The 23470-nt window shown below is 35.9% G+C and overlaps 1 protein-coding gene across 2 annotated transcripts in view; it reads left to right on the top strand.

Moving 5' to 3' along the window:
* UBR2 (ubiquitin protein ligase E3 component n-recognin 2) overlaps window positions 1-23470 on the top strand; it is a 60278-nt gene that overhangs the window by 24892 nt on the left and 11916 nt on the right. For both annotated transcript variants that reach the window (XM_040611735.1, XM_040611736.1), the window contains exons 12-37: window positions 490-653; window positions 744-843; window positions 1892-2020; window positions 2808-2991; window positions 4012-4073; window positions 4876-4986; window positions 6844-6909; window positions 8289-8411; window positions 8790-8853; window positions 9152-9276; window positions 10244-10296; window positions 10556-10658; window positions 11220-11268; window positions 11627-11781; window positions 14116-14218; window positions 14984-15093; window positions 15297-15377; window positions 16144-16325; window positions 16973-17172; window positions 18030-18123; window positions 18885-19046; window positions 19411-19508; window positions 19728-19800; window positions 20618-20766; window positions 20984-21039; window positions 21461-21557. In XM_040611735.1, coding sequence (XP_040467669.1) covers window positions 490-653; window positions 744-843; window positions 1892-2020; window positions 2808-2991; window positions 4012-4073; window positions 4876-4986; window positions 6844-6909; window positions 8289-8411; window positions 8790-8853; window positions 9152-9276; window positions 10244-10296; window positions 10556-10658; window positions 11220-11268; window positions 11627-11781; window positions 14116-14218; window positions 14984-15093; window positions 15297-15377; window positions 16144-16325; window positions 16973-17172; window positions 18030-18123; window positions 18885-19046; window positions 19411-19508; window positions 19728-19800; window positions 20618-20766; window positions 20984-21039; window positions 21461-21557 — 2893 coding nt within the window. The remainder of the gene's footprint in view (window positions 1-489; window positions 654-743; window positions 844-1891; window positions 2021-2807; window positions 2992-4011; window positions 4074-4875; window positions 4987-6843; window positions 6910-8288; window positions 8412-8789; window positions 8854-9151; window positions 9277-10243; window positions 10297-10555; window positions 10659-11219; window positions 11269-11626; window positions 11782-14115; window positions 14219-14983; window positions 15094-15296; window positions 15378-16143; window positions 16326-16972; window positions 17173-18029; window positions 18124-18884; window positions 19047-19410; window positions 19509-19727; window positions 19801-20617; window positions 20767-20983; window positions 21040-21460; window positions 21558-23470) is intronic.

The raw sequence follows: 23470 nt of genomic DNA, 5'->3' as shown, positions 1-23470 counted from the left end.
TCCATGTGGAAATTGCACTATACCTATCCTTAGTAGTTCAGCAGACGCTATGTTCACCACAGTGCTTGACAGTTTGTAAACAGAAAACAGAAGAGCTGCCACTCCCCTGAAGGGCTTATACTTAAATTATATGAGAAGAGACAACACATACTTAAAGGGAGGTTCAAGTTAATTATAAGACACGTAATAACATATGTCTTGTGTAATAATTATATAGGTTAGCAGGAGCCTAACCATAGTCAAACTTCTGTACGGAAGGGATCTGAAGAAAGAGATCTGGGTTATGATAATTTCTGGCTAGATTGCTTTTTTTTTTTTTTCTTCTGTGAATGTTTGGAAGATTGGCTTTCAACATGTTCTTCTGTTTTAATTATTGATGTAACTATTTTGGATAAAAGTTCATGTATTTTATAAACTTCATGGTGCAGTGTGAAACTCCTGTTAGATGTGTCTGTTAATTACAGCAAATTTCAATGTACTTTGGCATAGGCTCGAATGCTAATAACAGAAGAAAATCTCATGACCACTATCATCAAAACTTTTATGGATCACTTAAGGCACCGTGACATCCAAGGCAGGTTTCAGTTTGAACGTTACACTGCTCTGCAGGCTTTCAAATTCAGGCGTGTTCAGAGCCTTATTTTGGATCTCAAGTAAGTATATTAACTATATGCTGATTTGATCAACTGAGGAGGGAAAAAAAGAAAATAAAATTAACACCTGCATCTTTCTAATGTACCCAGGTATGTGTTGATAAGTAAGCCAACTGAATGGTCAGATGACTTGAGACACAAGTTCCTCGAGGGTTTTGATGCCTTCTTAGAATTACTCAAATGTATGCAGGTATGTAAATCTGTGAATTGCATAATTTTGCAAATTTAAAGCAGGAAGTTGGCTATCATGATACTAAAATGGAAGAAATTTAATGTACTCTCCTTTTTATAACTTCAGTGCAGTATAACTTTTGGAGTTGTCATGTTTTCCTGTAACAGAACTTCTCACCTAACTTTTCTTAAGTTTAGTTTGTTGTAGAGGGCAATAAAAAGGAACAGTGGTTCAAAAAGAAGACTATAATTTTGGGCATATTTTGCAATTGTAGCGACAGGCAAGACAATTAATTGAGTGAAATCTGGTCCGGCTTAACCAACTTTCCTTCATAGTGAGAACTCCAGTTACTCCTTAAGTGTCAGCCAAGTTGCTCCTTGTATTGAGGAATATATAGTTCCTGACATACAAATAGATGTCTTCACTGTGGTGGTTTTTTCCCCCCAGCCTTTTCATGTGCTATGTTACCTTAAGAGCAGTATTTTAAAAGCAGTGCAGCTTTTACAAGGGCAAATTGACTGTACAATCAGTAAGGTGTAAGTCAATCACTCCCATTTTTCAGTACTTCGGTAGTGTACCTTTCTCCAGTACTTGGCTTTCATTAGTCTGTTTATGATAACCTCTTGAATATATATTGTAATCCTCAGATCATGCTGGGTTTTTTTTCTTCTTATGCCAAGAGCTGCTTAGGTATTGTAGTACCCAGTCTTTAGTTAGTACTTAACTGCATTTGATAGCACATCCCTAGAAAATAACATTCAAAAAACAAGATGTATGTGTAAGATAATGTATATATGCAAATGTTGTTGTACTGCTTATAATACTAAAATCTCTGCAGGTGTTAATAATAAACAGAGCTCATGCTCATATCCAAAACCTTTCTTGTATCAGTATTCTTCTCTTCCAGTTCCTGTTTCATTTTGTTGTTGTTATTTTGATGTGTATAATTCCTTTTCAAGTAGTCCCAAGCTTCTTTTTTCTTGTTGAAGCAACAATATATTTATAAGAACAGGTAACCACTGTCTCACACTTACGCTAATGTTGTCAATGTATTTTTTTGTTCTAGGGTATGGATCCAATAACTCGTCAAGTAGGACAACACATAGAAATGGAACCAGAATGGGAAGCAGCATTTACATTGCAGATGAAATTAACGCTTGTTATATCAATGATGCAGGACTGGTGTGCGTTAGATGTAAGTTCCTTCTGAATTGTTTTTCCATGTGAATATATGAAGGGGGAAAAAAACCCAAGCATTAATATGTGTAACAACTGCACTAAGCATGTAACTCCACCATAAGTGAAGATCATCTTCTCTGAGCAAGCACAAATCTTTTCTGTATGTAAATACATCTTTTGTGGCTGGAACTGACCAATTCATAAGAATGTGCTTAAGCCTTTTAAAAAATACTGCAGAGACAGTTCTGTCACACATCTGGAAGTTATGATTGTCACAACACTGTCATATTATAATTTTCAGAGAAGAGGGAGGAGAGGAGCAGGCCCTTGATCTAGTAAATGCTGCCTGATCATAAATCACATTTCCATTCTGTTAAGTGTTTCAAGTTTTAGGAGTCCAGAACTTCAGCATGATAAAATACGGCCGTAGAGCAAGTGATTCTAGAATATTTTATATTCAAGCTGGCTTTAGTCTTTTGCTGTTAATTAATGTGCAGTTTTTACTGGCCTAATATGATTGTTGCTCAGAAAGTTTCCATAATATCGGTTACAAAACAAACAAACGAACACCTCCTCCAAAAAACCCAAATAGTGTGTATTTTTCTAATCATACATACTGGTATGAGTTTTGCAGTCTGTGCTGCCCTTAATTCAGCTCTTTTTGTTGGATTCCTTATCTTAATTTTGCAGGACTGTTGATAAAGTTAGAAACGGCAAACCCGTCAGACTTTTTTACATTGGCTGTATTATTTTGCAGAGCTCTATTTTTTCATAATCTCTGTAAACTGTGATCTTTCCTTTAGGAAAAAGTGTTGATTGAAGCTTACAAGAAATGCCTGACTGTGTTGATGCAGTGTCATAGTGGTTTTACTGATGGAGAACAGCCTATTGTTCTCAGTATGTGTGGACATTCAGTTGAGACCATCAGATACTGTGTTTCTCAGGAAAAAGTTAGCATTCATCTCCCAGTTTCTCGTTTACTTGCAGGTATGAACTAACTTAAAATATTTCAGGAAATGATAAATGTTGTATAAACATGATTTATATTTGTGTGTACATAAGGAACCACACAACAGCCTGAATAGGATGCATTTTGGCTGTTTTCTTGCTGTTTGATAGCCTTTAGGCAAAGTGTTCCCAAACATTGGAGAAATTGTTACTGTTTCAGGCCTGGGGGAGATTGTTTCATCCCTCTGGATTTGTGACTGGGGGTGTGTTGGCAGTTACTGCTGGTTTTGCCACTTGAGTGACGCAAAAGAAATGCAACAAAATATGGACTGTAGTTGACTTTTGAAATATGTTTATCTGTCAGATGGAATAGACTAATAAACATTCTGTTTGACGACAGATTTATCAAACAGATGTGTCACCAGAAAATTAAGCTATAACTTTTTCTTTATATTGTGCCTATCTTGTTTAACAGTTGTGTTGAAAAAAGGTTGATGAATTTCACTAATCAGAAAGTGATATGATAAATAAATTCACAGGTAATGAAGTGAAAGAGAGAATTCTTAGGCAAAATACTATGCAGCTCACTTTCAAATAACTTTGAATGTTTGAATATTTAAGCAAAACCCTTGTAGCTTTAAAACTAAGCAAACTAGAAAACTCCTAAATATTTTGTAGGGGCCCCATGAGGTATTCAGGAGTTCCTGAGGGATTTCATAACTAAGGGCTGATAGCAAGGATGAGGTAGCTGTTGTCTGTAATTTGTCCTGATAGACTCTTGGCTGTCACTGAGGGGACATGACAGTCAAAAGTCAAAAGTCTCACTTGCACAGCAAGTTTATACAGACACAAGGGGAAGACTTCAATTCTCTTAAAATGTCTGCTTTATGATATGTCTCTTCAGGAAACAGCTGTGTAGCTCCAGGGTGATAAATCTGCGAACTTACTTGTAGCTGTATCCAGAAAATGGTCCAATAGTAAATAACCTTTTTTTGTCCTATTCAAATTATATAAAATATTGTGTGTAATATTATGTATGTGTTTCATGTATTTATATAGGCTTGCATGTTTTGCTGAGTAAAACTGAAGTGGCATATAAGTTTCCAGAGCTGCTACCCCTGGTACGTAATTAAATGTAGTTTATTCATTAGATATAATTAATGCTGAACGTGAAATTGGTCATGTAAGTGTAGGATATTTTTAAATAAAACAAAGGACCTTTTTGCTGTGAATTCTGTTCAGAGAGACTCTCTTTAGTAGAAAAAAATTACCTCTTGAAAGATTAATATCTAGATATTCATGACCGGAGCATAAGTGATCGGTATTGCTCTCTTAAATAACAAGACTCAGGTTTAAGGCTGGTATTTTGTTCTTCGTGCATTATCTTCTTTTTGTAGTAGAAACTGTTTTCAGGAACTCCTGGCAGGATCTGATTCCTTGTCCTTGGCTTGGCCTAGGTTCTAATTTTCTTCCCCAGCTATTTCTTGCTTCCTGCATGTTCTTATTGATACACTGTTTCCTTAAGGGGAAGTTTAAAAGAATAAGATAAAAAAGGAGAAAACATAACTGGGACAAGAAATCTCAGTGTCTTTTCAAAGAAGTACGTAACCTTTAAATGAAAGAAACCAAATGACAGTGCTATTAAATTGATAGTGTTGATGTTCTAAAATACAAAATATATTGTTTTTAAGAATACACTAAAGCCCTTGTGGACTACTGCTGTGGAGCAAAGACAGAACGTGAGGTTGGTTAACAACAATTGGATAAGTTGTGAATAGGCTCGTCAAACTTCTGTTATATGTGTGTTGGATTTGCTTTGTTTTCTAATGCCAAAATATTTTAATGATCATAACTATAATCCTCCATTTCAGTCCTGTTTTATTTTCTCTTTATATATCAAAATACCGCATTTTCTTAATGCAGAGTGAACTTAGCCCACCTATGTTAATAGAACATCCTCTACGATGCCTAGTCCTGTGTGCCCAAGTACATGCAGGGATGTGGAGAAGAAACGGGTTCTCTCTTGTTAATCAGGTAAGTGCATAGTAGCTGTAGAATCACTGTTTTCTGATAACTCCCCCAAGATGATTTTGGATCTCAGAACCTCCCCTTTCTGTATTTTACAAACGTCACTTACATAAATGTTATGGAAGGCAATGTGAGGGAGGCTTTTATATCAGCACTCACATCGTTTGAAATTTGGGCTTTTGCACTGGTCTTTGATTTCTTAGTCAGAAGTTGCTTTTTTGTTTCAGGGCTGCTGCAGTGCTCAGTGAACTTGGTGCTCTGTGCACAAAGAAGTTTCAGTATAATACAGTTAATGACTCCTGGCCTTTTTGCTGTTGACTGTCCAATAGCCAGCAGCATGAAGTGCAGAATTAGATCTGTGCATCTTTGGCAGTGCATTCATAACCTTCACATAAAAGTGTCTCAAATATAAAAATATGCACTATTAAATATTATTACCATTTATGTTTATAAAGTAGTTGAAATCCAAAGACCACACAGAAGCATTAGAAGCAGCATAGAACAGAGTGTTTCTTGGCTTTTATCTTTCATATTTCTTTCATACTCTGGAGACTAGGTGCATCCATCTCTAAACTTACATCCTCTGTGTTTGTATGAATTAGGTCTTGGGTATTTCAAGCATTAAAAACTATAAAATGGGTACTGTAGTGTCAGTGCCACCCACCACGGTGATAGTCTAAAGTGATTTTCTCAGCAAGACATAATTACAACAGAAATAAGATTTAGTTCTGTGAGGTGTTAACTTGATTTATGTGCAAGAAAATTCTTTCCCTCCCACAAGACCCCATCTTCACTAGATAATTGCAATGCATGTGTACTAGGAGGCTGAATTAAGCTGCCTAAACATATTACATTTTTCTTGCCTCTTAACCTAAAGGATCTTAATAAAGTGATGTCCTTTATTGCCATTATTAAAGGAAAAGGAGCTCTAGCTATGCACAATTGTAGCAGTGTCCATAGTTTTTGGTGGAGAAATAAGTCTCTGTTAATTTTCCTTGGTTTTCGGCATCTTGAAGTTAAGAGCCTAGTTCAGTTTAGTTAATATGGCTCCCACAGCCTGGAAGTCCTTTCTCTTTCCTTTGGTGTTGGAGAGCTTATTTTCAGTCAGCTCCTTTTGGATACTTTCCCAGAAGACAGGAATGGGCATCTCTATCTGTGAGGAAGAGAGGGAAGGCATGCCTAGCTCTCTTCCAGGTAATCCTGGTGAGAAGTGGTGTGTTTCTAAAGGAAAGTTTAGTATGCTGAAGATAGTTCCCAGTCCCAGGTAGAAAATTTACAGTCCTTTTTATTTTTGCTTAGTTGTGGTAGAATCAACCTTGCCCACATTTCAGTGCCATGCAGTGATTGCATTGTTGCTGCTGCATGGTGTGGTCCTGTGGAGCTCAGTCCCAGGATGGTTTGGGTTAAGTATGATTCCGTCACAATATTAATGTTTTGCTGAAACTGGCAATTCCTGAAAGGTCATATCTCAAATGTTTTAAGAGCAATTCGAGGAGCAAAGAAAGAACATTTCTCCAACTGCAAGGGCTTTCTCTTCTGTGAATTTCAAGTAAACAGTAGATATGTTGCAGTATATAACAGATATATAATGATAAACAAATAGATATATTAAAATGTAGCCCAAGATTTTTCCTTCTAAGAGTTTGCAATCTAGACGTTAGACCGATACAATCCGGCCAGCAATTGTGCTTGTTTTGTGGTATGTAAAAATGCTTTTTGCATACAAATGTATAATTTTTTTCAAAGCACAGATACATTTTTTGTTTGGTAATACTATATAACAAAATTTATTTTTCCAGAATGAAAAGCAATTTAGGTTAAATATTATGTTTGTTAATTATTGTGGTTTGTTTTTTGTTTCAGATTTACTACTATCATAATGTGAAGTGCAGGAGGGAGATGTTTGACAAGGACATAGTAATGCTTCAGGTAACCACTTGTAGCAGTTAGCGTTCTTATCGAGCATTTTCAGGATACGTGTGCATTTGGTTTTTAGCTCCATCAGAAACTTCTGATGACAAGGAAAAAAGTCAATTTTTGTGGAAGGACTTACATTTTTTTTATTGCATCTGTGTCTTTATGGGGTCATTTATAAAGGAAATACCTTTGTTGTAATCCTTGTTTTTTAAATATACTGTGGGAAGTGCAGAATTTTCAGTGTAACATGTATGTAATGCTAAATCTTCAAGAATGTAACATTTTAATTACTGAGTCGTGCTGTTCTGGCAGCTGTGTGAGTCTGCAGGTCTTCAGTAATGTACTGTATGTATGTGTTGCTTCTTCTGCCTCCCTTCAAAGTTTGTATCTAAAACGCTGGATAGAAAATGGAACCCCATTGGAAAAATAGTAGTTTATGGGTTTGGGTTTGGGGTTTTTTTTCTTCAGAAGAAATTTTACAAATCTGGCAGTCTACTTAGTTTTGACACAGAGAGGTCTGATGCATTACTTCTCTGTTGAGGGTGATGAATGCTAAAATTTGCAGCCTGAGGTGCATAGTTCATGTAGACAGCAAAATCCTTTTTCAGGGAGTCCCTCAAATCTTACCTAGAGTTAGCAATGCTCAATGTGATGCGTATGTCCTGAGTTACTTCTGCTTTCAGATGTGTTTCTCTGAGGCTTGATCTGCCCCTAGTTTTTAACAATCACCTGCAGCTGCCCATTCGGCTAGATATCATTCAGTTTTGTTGAAAATTATTCTGTTTTAAAGATGGTCCCTTTAGCTGTAAACTGACAACAAATATTTGTAATGGGCTAGCTTATACACTTTCTTCAATAATCAGAAAAATCTTTGGCCAGTAGTTTTCAGAAATGGAAGTAAATGTTTGTGGCTACATTGAAACATTAGTATTCTTTCTAGGAAGGTTTGGGAAGTCTTGCTAAAGTCTTCAGCTGTTGTGTTGAGAATTGGAATTTGTTTCTAAAATCTTTGTGCTGTATACGAAGTGATATTATACCTTCTAAAAGTTGAGCCAGTGGGAACAGGATTGTAGAGAAAAATGAACCAACCAGAAGTCTTTCACTGAATTATATTTAGAGTATTTGAGACAGAAGGAATAACCCTGAATATTCTACACTTAAAAGGGTGTCAGAAATTATTGATAAAGCATTGGATGTTGCTTGTCAAACATGCAGTCACTTGTGCTATTGGAGTCCTAAGAGGTAAGTAACTAAATCTTCATGCCCAGAATAGAGAGAGGAATGAATTTCATAAGGAATGTACTGTGAACATTGTATATAAATATATAAATATTTTATAATAATACCCAATCTATTTTCGGTTTATAATGCTTTTTTTTTTTCTTTAATAGACAGGTGTGTCTATGATGGATCCAAATCACTTCTTGATGATAATGCTGAGTCGCTTTGAACTGTATCAGATATTTAGTACTCCAGACTATGGCAAAAGATTTAGCACAGAAAATACTAACAAGGTATTTAATGTACTACTGCAATAAAAAATCTGCAGTTTTGTTTGTGAAAGTGTATCAGATACTGTTGTACTGAGACACTGCAATTTCTTGATTAAAAAACCAAAACCTATCCTGTTTTAATTTTGTTTGATCAGTTTGAAATATGCATAAATATTTTTACCTGTCAAACTGGTAAATGTCACCGATGCATAATTTTTGCATTGTTTAAGAAGTTTAAGGCAACTGTGATTGCATTTCAGCATAGCTTAATTTGGGAGTGCTAAGGGTTGAAAACAGGCAATGATTTGAAGTGCTGAAAAAATATTTTCAGCATATGGAATAATTCGTCTGCCCTTAATTGAAAAATGTAAATTTGTTTCTTTGTTTATTTTAATTCAGGATGTTGTTCAACAAAATAACACTCTTATAGAAGAGATGCTATACCTCATTATAATGATTGTTGGTAAGTTCAGAATACATTTAATTTTCAAAATTCAGTCTCTTGAATGGTCTAGAATAAGCATTCTTCATTGTCATCCCAAATGCAGTTGTACTTTGGACTTCATGTAGTTCTGACTCCTTTCCTAGGAGAAAAGCCGTGAAACTAGCACTAGATTAATGTAATGAATTTTTGAACACTGGTAGGTGAATACGAGATACCACAGAAGACATTTATTTTCCATACTTTTCCTTGAAGTTTCAAAAGAAGATAGATAAATACTAAAAATCCTAAAAAAAATATATATATTTTATTTTTACAGGTGAAAGGTTCAGTCCTGGGATAGGACAAGTAAATGCAACAGATGAAATCAAACGAGAGATCATCCATCAGCTGAGCATCAGGCCAATGGCTCACAGTGAATTGGTAAAGGCATTACCTGAAGATGTAAGTAACGTGGGGTGGAAGAAACTAACTTTATAAGAGTGACTGCTGAAAAATTTTCTTACAGAAGTTTATGCTGCTTAATGTGGAATGGGAGCAGCACGATTATCCTAAGAGCAAGGTTAGCTTGAATACAGATGAATAGTTGTCATGGAGAAGGTAAGAAAGAGCTATAGAAGAAAAAACAGCATATGAAAGAGGCAGGATTCTGAGAGCTTCTTCATCTCTTTTCTCTTTTTAATATGTATCTTATCAGGCCATCTGGCCAGCAGTCTCTGCAGTCTGCTTGTAAACCCTGAATAGATGTATGGAAGTGGGTTGTGAGAGCTATCCAGAAATATAAGCTGTTATATTTTAAAGCCTAACAATAATTGAAAAGGCATGGAATCAGGCACAGTATAATGATTTGTGTAACATAAATGCTTCATTTGCATGGACAGAAGCATTAATCTGAATGCTGGTATGAGCAGTTTAGTAGGATAGCAAAGCGCTGCTTTTTTTGCTTTTTTTTTTTTTTTAGAATATTTTTAAAGTAATCTTTTAAACATGATTTCCAAAGACAGTCAAAATTGAAAAGCTAATCTTCTACTATAGTTGTAGTACTTTTAATGATAAATTCTGAAATCATGGAGTGGTTTGGATTGGGAGGGACCTTAAAGATCACCTGGTTCCAACCCCATGCCATGGGCAGGGACAAATTCCACGTTTTCACTGTTCTAAATACTTCAAACTTGAACAATCTGCAAATCCAAATTTTGGGGTGGCATCATGATTTTGTAAAAATATTTTTTGCAGAGTTGGTAGTCCTGAATGTATCTTTATGTTCTGTTCTTTAGCGTTCTCTTGAGTGCCAGTATAATGACTTTGTACTACATTTGTTTCACATGCGTATCTAGTGTTGTATGATATTTGAATGTGTTTATTCGAAGAACTACAGTAACACAGTGTCTTGCCTTTTTACTCAATGTAGGAAAACAGAGAGACGGGAATGGAAAGTGTGATTGAAGAAGTGGCATGCTTCAAGTATGTTTCCCTTTATTCTAATATTTCAGCTTTAAAAATGGAAAATCTGTATTAGTGAAAATGAGAGAATAAAGGGGGCTGCATCATGATGTGTTCCCATGGCTTTATTCATGTGCATCATTCTTAATACTGTCACTTATTTGATTTCTAGAATGCCCATTGAATAGTTTTTTAGCTGTTCTAGTTAACCATTTATGCTCGGAATTTAATAAGCAATAAACATAAGTTTTGGGGGTTTTGGTTTTTTTTTTTTTGGTAGGAAACCTGGATTAACAGGCAGAGGGCTCTATGAATTGAAACCAGAGTGCACCAGGAACTTCAATCTGTATTTCTATCACTTTTCAAGGGCAGAGCAGTCAAAGGTAACTAGTAATTTAACTTCTTGGGGTTTGTTTTGTGTCTTTCTTCCAAAGTTAAATTTTGTGAAGAAGTATTATCAGCTGGTTAAGAGTTAACTTCTAAAGTCAACATATTTGAGAATGTTAACAAAATTCAGCCAAGATTTTGCAGTGACTTCTGTGCCACCAGATCCCATGTCCTATACAGAGCTGTTGAAATCAGTGGGCCTTGAAGAGCTTGTCTGCGTGTTCCCTTACATCTTATTTGACTGAAAATATTCAAACAATCTGTATTTTTGCTTACCTTTATGGAAATTGCCATTTTAGCTCAGACTTGTCTTACAGTTTTATGTTAGAAAAAGAATCCAAGCTGGCTCAGGATGAAAGATTAATTTTGAAGTTGCATGCCCTACTTTACAAGTAGAATGTAAGACAAACTGAAAAGGCATGGAAGCTTTCTTGTTTTATTGAAGGCTGGGAAGAAGGGAAAAGAACAGTAACAATATAACAAAGCATCAGTGCTTTTTTATTGGGTTTATATTTGTACAGCTTTTGAGTAACATTGGCCTCATTCTTCTATTTCAGGCAGAGGAAGCACAAAGAAAGCTGAAAAGACAGAACAGAGAAGATACAGGTATTTTTCTTTGAGAGAAGATGGGAAGCACCTATCAAACTGTGTTTTGCCCTGACAGACTAATACCCTCTTTTGGGGCTAGCCAGAAATTGGTTGAAAATGTAGCAGTTTCCCTTACGTTTCCCTGGTTATGGGTAGGAATCTGATCTATTGTGGAACCAGCCTTCTGAACAGCTTATTCCTTTGGCTTTCCTGTTACATGCAAGCCGTGTTGAATGTTGCAGCCTGTTACCTGTGATACTGCTCGCCAAGCAGCTGTATACTGTCTTGGGTTAAGCTGTTTGAAAGTTGGCCATTTTATATGGGTGTTGCAAATTTTAGAGATGCTGAAATGTCAAACACGTGATTTCCCTTTCAGCACTTCCACCGCCAGTTCTTCCTCCTTTCTGCCCACTTTTTGCAAGTCTGGTTAATATTTTGCAATCTGACGTCATGCTGTGCATTATGGGAACTATACTGCAGTGGGCAGTAGAACACAATGGCTATGCCTGGTCAGAGTCCATGCTGCAAAGGGTATGTCTCCTTATTTAAAATTATGCTTATGTTAAAGGAAAGAATATGTATTTTAGCATTTTAACGTGGTTTTATAGATTTGGGTTGTGTACTTGGTATCTAACGTATCCAGAATACTCTGAATGAGAAATAATGGTGTTTTCTGTTAGACAAGATTACGGAAACCCCTCTGTCTCCAATGCAATATATTTTTAAAAATCAGTGGAGGACAGAAGTGAATTTCTAATGGGATGCACACAAGAGGGAAGAATTCTGCTTGAATTGGTGGAAATAGTTTGTGTTTATTGTGGTAGAGAACCAGTTTATCTGAGTTGTTGCATGTTCAGATAAAGCACGTCAGCTTTTTTCTTGACATTGCTTGCTTTCAGTTTAGACTAAGTTACTAGAAAAAAAATCATAAAATACAGAAAATAATTTTCTAACTTCAAAATGTATCTGTTCTGGGAAACTCAACTGAGCTGTTTGTTCCTCACTGTTTATAATGATTGTTAGAAACCTGGAGGGTTACTGTAGATTTTGTTCTCAATGAAGGTAACTTTTTGGAGTGTGCAGAAGTAAGTGGTGAACTGCTATCAAAGGTCTGCTCATACTGGTCAGGGTTGTTGGTTGTCGCAACGGAGGGAAGACACAGTCACTCAATATGAGTGATCAGCAGACTTCGTTTATTGTCCCTTACAGTCACCTTTTATGCCTTCTTATAATTAGCTCATACATATTACAAAAGTTAAGCTCATTATTGGTTAGTTGCCTAAATACCAAGTCCGCCCCTAGTTTCTCTTCTGTAGTTGTCTGTTCCCACCTGCAACATTCTTTTCCCATCGAAATCTTCCTGTTACTGTGTAACAAAAACAGCCAAAGACAGTGTATTTTGCTTTACTTCAGATAAGCTGAGAGCGATGTGCATTTTTGTCCAGCCAGCTGGACTACGTCTATGAACTTTTTCAGCTAGCCAGTTATCCACAGTTGGTTTAGTGTCCAAATCCAAACTTTTCAAAAATATTGATAGATTTTTAAATAACATTTTGCAGTGAAACACCAGCTTTGAAACTGAGTATTAATTTTTTTGACATTCAGTCTTACTGTTTATTACTTTTTATAGCTAAGTTTAAATTAACATTAGCAATTCTGTATAACACAAAGTTGAAAACGGAACAGTGTATCAGTATTACAAATCACCGCAAAAATTGAAGAATGTAGTTACATTTAGGTAATGTGAGAGTACTAGGCTTTGGAATAACTGGTTGAATAGAGTAAGATTTTATTTTTATTTTTCTGAAACTGAACTAAAACATGCTCAGCCACCTGAGTACCTTTTGTGTTGTTCTCAAAAATGTGCGAGTCATTAGGAATCTATCACTTGCTCAGAAGCTCATGGCATTTTGTATTCACTGGTGCCATGCAATTGGGCTGCATCTTTCCCCAGTCAACCACTCTTGTCTTGGAAGTGCCACACAAAAGTTGATACGAGACATCTGGAAGAAGTGGCCCATACCTGATGAGACCTTGTTAGATAGATATGGTAGTGTGAGGAAAAATTGACTGTTACTTATTAAAACAATTTTTAAAAGCTTCCAAGACTCAGATCAGGTTTCACCGCTACTATAGATACTTACGCTGTTGCATTCCAGTTCTGCTACAGATTTTCTGGCGATTATCTTTTCTCCTTACACAGGTTTCAGTGTTGATTCCAGGCATTCAGTAATGCTTTTTGTCTAGAGCATCCTGCCAATTTGTATGAGGTGGCAAAGTGGTTGATTCAGCTTGACAGAGGTCACCACTAAGATTTAAGCATTTCAGGTTTAAAATGCCATTCAGACTATTTCAGTGCCAAATAGGGTAATTTCAATTTTTAACTTCAAGGAGATTACATCTTTTTACTGACCTAAAAGCTAACAGTGTTTTAAAATATGTTGCTAGAGTTTAGAGTAAGTTTAGTTTAATAATGTTAACTTTTTTCCATTAAATTTTGTATGTAAAAAAGGATTTAAAGTGTGCATCATGCTTCTGTCCAGAGACTTGTGATATCAACGTGCATTTGCTAGGGAGAAAGCTAAGAAGCACAAACTTCTCGCTCACTAGAAAGGACAGCAAACAGAAAGATATAAGTGATATAATGTGTTTTTTATCTGGCAAAGTTTCAAGCATTTGTAAACAAACGCTGTTACTCCTTTGTAATCCATCTTTGGAATTATGCATGTAGAAATAACTTCACATATATTCTTATTTTATAATTTTACTATACGACTTGCTTGTCTCTTAATGATTTACCCAAACTGTATAAAGAAGTATATGAAGTATTTAAGGAAAGAACTAAAATTTATAACTTTTACCTAGGTTTTGCATTTGCTTGGAATGGCACTGCAAGAAGAAAAACAACATCTAGAGAATCTCAGTGAGGAGAATGTTGTAACATTTACCTTCACTCAGAAAATATCAAGTATGCCTTTCTTTTCAAATGTATAGCAAATTTTAAGCAACTGAAAATGCCAGTATTTCATATTTTATTATTTTGAAACAGTCTTTACTGGAAGGTTGTATTTGTTTATCCATCAAAATTTTACCAAGTTGATTGTACTTATAAGCTTTACATATGTGTAGATTCTATGATAGTAACAATACTAAAGGCCTTTTCCAGAGGAGAAACCCAAAAGTTGAGTAATTCCCGGTAAATCTGATTCTTAGTATCTTTTAAGTAGTGTCTCAACAAAGAGTGCTGGTGATGATCACGATACATGATCAGATGCTATAGTTGCAAAATCCATAGTTGTGTTCTTAAAGGGACTTCCAATCTTGACTTTCCTTTGTATCTTCTGACTAGTGCCTCTAGTTTTGCTAAGACATGGAAGTTAGGATTCTTCCGTGTCAAATAGGTTGGAAATAAAATACTGGAAGTTCTACATGGCAGCTCCCAAGATGAAAACAGCCAGGGAGCACATACAGTGCTTTTGTCTTGTAAGAAAATATAGTCAACGAGCAAGACTTTTAAGAATATTTCCTCTGACTTCTCAGGGTTTAGAGTGTACTCATGAAAATGTTTGCTGAGGAGGGAAAGTTGCATATTGTGCCTATTTGGTGAAGGAATTTCTCAGCTGCTGAACATATAAAAGTCTTATTTCTTGATTTGTGTTGGTTTTAATGTTAGTGAATGATTAGTTTGCCAGGTAACAGTATAGTCAATTGTCTACATAAATTCTTTTCTCAGGACCAGGAGAGGCACCCAATAATTCCCCTAGTATACTAGCTATGCTAGAAACACTGCAAAATGCACCTCATCTGGAAGTACACAAAGACATGATCAGATGGATATTGAAGGTAAATCTATTTAATGTAATTGTTGAAAATCATGGAATATTTTTTTAAACTTTAGTTATATTGTGGTGATTTCCCATGTTGATTTGTGTTACCTACTTTTTTCCTCTTCTAGAATCCAACACTGAGTTATCTGTCCAGCATTGTAGTGTACATAGTAATATTCACGTCACAAACAAATTAAGTGTTGGGTTTTTTTCTTACAGACCTTTAATACTATCAAGAAACTCAGAGAAAGTTCTTCTACAAGTCCTGTGGCCGAGACAGAAGGAAATATTATGGAGGAGGTAAAAGCAAGCTGTAACAGTTAGCTGATCTGGAACAGGTCTGGGTTGTGACAAACAAAGGACTATATTTTTAATTGCAGCTTTAAATGAAAGATGGAAAACATCAGTGATTTCTGAAATGCTGTCTCACAGCTTATAGGTCATACCTATTTGTGTGAAAGACCTATTGGGAGAGTCCGTGGACTATTTTTCTTTGCTTTGTATATTGTAGTCTCCAAATCTTTTGCAAGTTGACTCCTTAGAATGGTTCGTAGTATTGACCACAGCATTTAATGATTCTGCTCTTCCCATAATTTCAGACTCCTTGGAAACTTGTTAAACAAATGGTATCTATGTATTTTGACCATGCAGGTCATTCCAGATAGGCTCTGCCAGTCTTCTTAGCTTGACATGACGTTCTAGGTACCACACAAAGACCTTGGAGCACTGGTACATTAAGGAACATGGGTAGTACAGAGGAAGAGCAGCACTAGAGATGAGACCTGTCAATCACCTTTTTTTCTTATGAATGCTCAAAGGAAAGAGAAATACAAAATACAAGTAAAGGTTGAGTGGGAGAGGTACCTTTCTGGTTCTGCAGTTCTACCTGGCATTGAGCAGGAGCTAAAGAGGGCACAAAAATAGCTTTTTGGTAGACTTTGCTTTTTTCTTTTTATGAGATTTTCCTTGTTTGGAGGTTAGTATCAGTTACAGATAACACTTGCTAAAATAAACTGTCTGTTGCAACAAGATCTTGATAATGACTGAGTGAACAATACAATTTCAGATTTCACGTGATAAAGACAAAGCTGAAAGGAAGCGAAAAGCTGAGATTGCCAGATTGCGCAGGGAAAAGATCATGGCCCAGATGTCTGAGATGCAACGGCACTTCATTAACGAAAACAAAGAACTCTTTCAGCAAACTTTGGAGGAGCTAGATACTTCAACCTCCAGAGTACATGAAAATAGGTAAAGGAATCTAATTTAATTTTTTCCTTTAACTTTTACATGACATTGTCCTATTGATACTGCTTAAAAAAGCACTTTTTTTAGTCTTGATGGAAAACTGTTTGTAAGTTTTTGAGACCAAAAAAGCAGCAGTAATGGAATTCTTTCCTCCCCCTTTCTGACAAGATGGTGGGATAAATATTGATTTCTCCCTCATCGTGTTCAACATAAACAAAAAAATTATTTGCCTGTTTAAAATCATCCAGTAAATTTTTAATAATAATGAAGAGACGATGCTATTAAATGTAGTGAATTGGAACTAGCTGATGATACGTCTGTTCAGGATCTCCAAGAAAATCTGCTTGTAGGTGGAAATACGAATTGAAGCATGCTAATGATTTTGGGGAGGAAGTAGATGATGATGGAGAGTTGCAGATGTAGTTTCTGTGTTAAACTGGAGTGGGCAATACTACTGTGAGGTATGATTTTTTTTCAGGAAAATACTGTCTATTTCTGGGGACACAGGGATTGTATGAATGCCAAAACTGGTTGTTGTCGAGAAAGCAATTATAATAAAGCTAGAAAGCTCATTAATCACATTTAAATCATAATCTGATTTGTAATGTTTTTCAAATAATTTGCTCACCAGTATTCTTTGAATATTCTAGCCCTGTAATTTCAGATGCAAAACTCACAGCCTTGGGACCAGAGCAAACTAGAGTAGCTGAACACAGACAGGTCGTTATGTGTATATTGTGTCAGGAGGAACAAGAAGTTAAAGTGGACAGCAGGGCTATGGTCTTGGCAGCATTTATTCAGCGATCAACTGTGTTGTCTAAAAATAGAAACAAAATTACTCCAGACCCTGGTAAGTCGTGTTCATAGTTGTCTTTAATATTAAATGAATGTTGGGAGTCACTGTAACAACTGCATGCTTTCTTTTGAAATGGTGTCACCCTCTTACGTTAATTGTGTAATTGTGAATGACTTCATTGTAATCAGTGGTGAAACTCCCATACTTTTAGTGAGATAGAAATGTGTGTTCTAAATAGTGTAAAATCACTGCAAGGCATTATTTAAATGTTCTGCCAGCCATTTATGACAAATTATTTGTAACTATTAAAAAACCCTTAGCAGAGGTGTTTGTTCTTAAACTACACTCGTAACATTATAGAGAGAGGAGGTGTTGATGTAGGGCTGTAAAAGCACAAGATACACGTTTCTTTCCTCTCAGGTACATAATCTGAAATGCCTCTTAATGATAATAAAAAAAATGCTGGGATTTAGGTAGCTTTGTTAAACACATCACGGTGACCTGTAGCACTGTTACAAAGGTTTATCTTGATTCTATGTATGTAAACACATAGAAAATTTCTGCACTGAATCGTTTTGCACTCTCGCTCTGAAGGTTAATGCTCTTAGAGTCATTGTTTAATGGTACTGAACCTACTACTGCGGGTAGTTCTTGGGGACTTTTGCCAGGGCCCAGTACCTCTGAAAGCTTGATTTGAAGTCTCAGTATAGTACACATGCTCAAAACAAAATTACATGATATTTGTAAATGATCTGAACAGTTTAAGTTGTGGATTAGCAATATACTTCATCAAATGAGTTATGCTTCTGTGATAAAGTTTAATAATTATGCAAATGCGGTAACATTGACGTGCAGTTAATTCTTTTGATAAATGTTTATTTGAAGGCTGTTTTGTTTTACTTTAAATACAGAAAAGTATGACCCGTTGTTCATGCACCCAGATCTGTCATGCGGAACACACACTGGTAGCTGTGGACATATTATGCATGCTCATTGTTGGCAAAGGTAAAAACCCATATTTAAGTTTTTAGTCCAAATAGCATGTCATGCCATCAGTTTGCTTAATTGCACTAATTTTAATGACCAAATTACTACTGTATAGTAAACTTAAATTTCGTATGTGGTCTCTGATATCGCTGCTCACTGAAGATGTGTTATTCATCTTCTTGTGTAGCTCATGTACAGTCCCGTGTGGTTGCTGTTAACTCCTAGAAATATCCTTAGATGCCTGTTTTCAGACCACTTCTGGGTCATCGTTGGGTGTGTGCTAAACCATCTCAGAGGCTTCTGGAATAGCAGTTACGTTTAGTAAAGCAGTGAATTCAGTTCCTTTTCATATAGGATTTGGAGATCAGCCACCAGGTTTTCCAGTTGCTGCTGTGTTGTGGCCTGTAATGGAATATGCACATGGATAACGCTCTACGGCACCTCCCTTATCATTTTATGTGAAACTAAAGAATATTTTTTTTTAATCCTTTAACTTCCTCTATACCTCTTTTCCTAAATGGAAGTTGCTACAGCTCAGACTTAACCACGATTTTAATAGCTCAGTGAACTTCAGCACTTTGGGGGATTTTGGCTGCCAAAAACTGGGGATAGCCTGCAGTTAGTAATACTTTCAGTCAGAGGGTAGAGGTTTTTCCTTCAGATCATTCTCTGATGTATATCCGGGAAAAGGCAAAATGGTGTTTTCAGGAGAACTGATGAATTTGTATGTTAAACAATGCTTTAATAATTTGCTGCTAATATCTTGCTCTTTCCTAAAGGTATTTTGATGCTGTCCAAGCAAAAGAGCAGCGAAGACAACAAAGATTACGAGTACACACAAGTTACGATGTAGAAAATGGTGAATTCCTTTGCCCACTTTGTGAATGCTTAAGCAACACCGTTATTCCTCTGCTTCCTCCACCGAGAGTTTTGTTTAATAGGTCTGTTTGCTTTGTAAATGTTCTCAGTAAATGTAAAAACCAAAATCCCCAACAAACCACACCCCAAAAACCCCTTTCAAAATGTTTATTATCTTCTTTTTTGATAATCTCAAATGGATTGCCCATCTGCATATTTTCATTTGTGGACCTTCCTTGGTTATTGTATAGTACGAAATTTAGAGTGTGAAAGGGCAGTAAAGTGTAGGACCTGCAGGAAAAGAACTGAACATAGAGAAATACATGGACAGCAGAGAAAGAGCATATTGAGAAATGGAAGTACATGGAATGCCAATGAAATACAAATTCTGTATATAGTTTGTTTGTAACTAATGTATGTATTTTGTTTACATATATTTTTGGACAGGTTAGACTTTTCAGGACAACCAAACTTAACTCAGTGGATCAAAACAATATCCCAGCAAATAAAAGCGCTGTATTTACTTCGAGATGAAGACTGTGCAAGTAAGTCTGAAGAAATGTGTAAATTTGTATGTGAAAATGTTATAATATTAATAGAAAAGACCAACTATTTTGGTTCTGCCACCGTGGAGTTGAGAGATGGTGGCAAAAGCGGTGAGAACAGCTTGGAATTTCAGTTTCTGGTGATGTATTCCTGCACCTTTTTATAATACAAAAATTATGTATTGGTGAATAATCAGTATTCTGTTCTTGTTTGTACAGACAATTCTGGTAGTTCGGAAAAAATGGATCAGCTGCAATTACCTGAAGGATTTAGACCAGATTTCAAACCGAAGTATGTATTTACATCTTCATAAATCATTAAAAATTCATCAATAAACAATAATGTGAAAATAGAATGTGACTTCTGTGCTATAAGGTCGCAACAATTAAGACAAATGCATAAATTTTCCTTTAATTAGAAAAGTTGATCCTATTTTTATGGTACCATTGAAGTCCAACCCACAAGTAGTAAATAATGCAGTAGAATTTCAGAGGTGGATGCGGTGAGTGGATGTGCAGAGAACATGCTGCAGTTGTATAAATTTTGACATCAGGATTAAGCTTTGTTTCCCTATTACTTGTAACTGTGTGAAGGGTTCATCATTGTAACTCAGCACTACAAGTAAAACATGAAGAAAGGCTATGAAATAGAGAGTATGCTGATGTGTAATTTCAGCTGTTACAGTGGGCTTATATTTGAGTCTATCCTTTCTTCATTGAGGAGAAAGTAATAAAATTCATTACATGGTACAGACATTTGTCTGCCAGCTGCACACAAGAATGCAAGACACCCGTCCCAGCTGATGACAGGTTTTTCTGTCAGTCACACACATTTCTTTTAATTTAGCCTTAACTATATTATCTTTGAAGACTGGATATTCTTAACACTAAGAAATGTGATTGGTTCCTGTCAACTACTCAAAAAATAATTGGGAGTGTATCTGTCACAGAAAAGAGGTTACAGAATACCAGATTCAAAGAAAGATTCTGAAGTTCTCAAATTTTAAGAAACCAGGTGTTCAGCTGTTGGGGTGGATGCTCATCATTAAAAGTAGTATGCTGCCAGTGGAGAAAATAATGAATTAGTGATACTGTTTTCTTTGTTTCAGGAACCCTTATTCTGAGAGCATAAAAGAAATGTTGACAACTTTTGGTACAGCTACGTACAAAGTAGGATTGAAGGTTCATCCAAATGAAGAAGATCCACGTGTACCTATAATGTGCTGGGGAAGCTGTGCTTACACGATACAGACTATAGGTACTAATGTATACATTTTCATGGAGTCATAGAATTGTTTAGGTTGGAGAAGCCCTTTTAAGGTTAACTGTTAACTTAGCACTGCCAAGTCCACAACTAAACTGTGTCCCTCAGTGGCACATCTACACGTCTTTGCGCATTTGTACGTGCATTTCAGAATTGAGTTAAATTCACAGCATTGAAATATTTTGGGGGGTTGTTGTTTTTTTTTTTCCAGAACGAATTTTAGCTGATGAAGATAAACCGTTATTTGGTCATTTACCTTGTCGACAGGTAAGGATGAAGTAGCAGTTCCTCTCTGAATCAATGGAAAAAGAGGGAATTATGCTTTAATGCAGAATATCTAAATACTAAGTTATGATTATCTGATAGTTTTATTTGTTGGATCCCACAGTTTAGTCAATTAGTATCTAATTATTAACCTATTGAAAAATCAAATCTAGCAAAACTATTACTTTTTTTCCTATAAATGCATATTTTAGTAAGGCCAGGGTTTCTTATGGTAACAGTCAAGAATACCAAAGGTAACTCCTATATTTGCATAAACATAAACATCTGTCGTAATGTAGACACTCAAACTGCTCCCATAAACTACAGCTGAGGAGCCTAAAAAGAACGCTGTAAGTCAAAAGACCTTTTCATATTGAGGAATTTTGTTAACTGTGGCAGTGTCTCTTTTTCTTTGTTTTTAAAGGATGACTGCCTTACATCATTAACAAGATTTGCAGCAGCTCACTGGACAGTTTCATCTCTTTCAGCAGTACAGGGTCACTTTTGTACTCTCTTAGCATGTAAGTCACCACCTTATGCTGTTTTTTTTCAAAGATACAGATACAGAAAAATGCTTACAGGAAGATAGTTAGTCTTGATTACAAGAGTATTGTTTTATGTACTGGTTTTAAGTAACAGACCAAGAGCCAGTATTTTCCCATCTGTACCTATACGTATTTCATCATAACTGTGGGGAAAAAAAGGTGTTTCTTTTGATCTGCAGTTCTAAGATACATTTCAAGAGAACCACGCATATTTTGCTCCAGAGGAGTTCTGTTGACTCTTCCCAGCATTTATATTGCTGCTTTGAGAAAGATACCTAGAGCAAAGGAGAAGGAAGCGTGGTCCTTCACAGAAGAAAAACGATAGGCTGGAACCTCAAAAAGGAGGAAATGTAACAATATAGTTTTGAAAGGAAATAAGGTCTTTGCAGAGGACTGTAATATATCTTCAAACTTCCTTGTCTTTGAAAACTAGGATTTGTGGTAAGACAGGACTTACTATGTAATGTCATGTATTAGTTGAGAATTTTAAGGAGATCAGCCAAAATGTTCCAAGTGTAAAACATTTGTAGATATAGGTGAGAAGTCTGAAGTTCAGCGTAATACAGTAATTATCCATGAGAGGACTATTTTGAAAGGATACTATAAAATGGAATAATTTTTAAATTTAGTCAGTAGAGACAGGAAACTCTCAAAGTGAATTAATATACTGAAATTACTGGTAAATTGATACTGCCTACTTCAGCAAACAGTTGGGAGCTTTATGGGGAGGAACTTGGTTGGCAGTTTGTAGCAGTAATGATTGAGCCATTCTCTGTGTGAAGCAGAAAAGCAAATGTTGCTAGCTTGTTTGACTGGAAATTTGTAGTATATGGTGTTATGCATGGTTTGGGTTTTCTTGAAAACTTGAGTCCATGTTTCTTTCACACTTTTGGGTTGTGTTCTGTGGCTATACGGTTACAAAAGTAAAAGCAGTTGAAATATGAGTGCTGGTGAAATGTTTGCTAATAGAAAGAGCTTCAAAATGTCACAGATCTTCAGCTGTTAATTTTTGGCCAGCAAGGCAGTCTTCAGCTGAAGTATTTTTAAATTGTTATGATGAGGCTATTTTTTACTGTAGTAGTGTTTTTAAACTTGGCAGCTTAAGTGCTTATAGCTACATTGTAAAATTATTCTTACAGCTGCAGTTGAAACTTTTATGGTAAATCAGATTTTACTGCTTGGAGTAAAGAAGTTTGCAACTGTTCATTGATTGTTATTTTAAATGTTATTAAATTTTCAAGACACTTTGTTTGCTTTAGATGGAGGTACTTGAAATTTATTGAGTGTGAACTTCTGTTGTCAGCTGGAGTGCGTTGGTTAATACTTTGTGGTTACTGTGAATATGAACACTTCAGAGATGGAGAGACCAATACCTAGTTTTTTTTAGAGATCAAAAAAAATGGATTCAAGACTCTTCAGCAATGTATTTTTGAGTTTGTAAGGCAGATGACTTGAGGCAAATTTAGTGAACCTTCTGAAGTTAAACAAATTGCAGAGGTTTCCTCTGAACAGTTGTGCAACAGTCAACAATTAGTGTTTCTGTTTAGTCACTAGTGTTTGAGCTTTTTCTGGGTCAGAGCTTGAGATACTGTCTCATTTCATCTCCCACTGGAAACCTAAGCAATGAAAGTCAGTCACTGCCAGGGTAGTGAATGGCAGCACTTACTTTGTTAGTGTTACTTTGACTTTGTTTCATTTCAAAACAGTATAGTCAAGTAGGCAAGAGTCTTTTCCAATAATGTTGAACAACTGTTGAATTCACACCTTTCTGGCCAAAACAGGTACATTTGTATTTTAAGTACTTTTAAGCATATAAACCAAGGAGATGGCTCTCATTTTGTAACTGAAGTACATTTAAAATCTTTTCATATATAAATGTTCAACTAATA

The sequence above is a fragment of the Falco naumanni genome, chromosome 12 (assembly GCF_017639655.2).
Source record: "Falco naumanni isolate bFalNau1 chromosome 12, bFalNau1.pat, whole genome shotgun sequence".
Lineage (NCBI taxonomy): Eukaryota > Metazoa > Chordata > Aves > Falconiformes > Falconidae > Falco > Falco naumanni.
The sequence above is the reverse complement of the archived record's forward strand: the minus strand, read 5'-3'. Positions and strand labels throughout refer to the sequence as shown.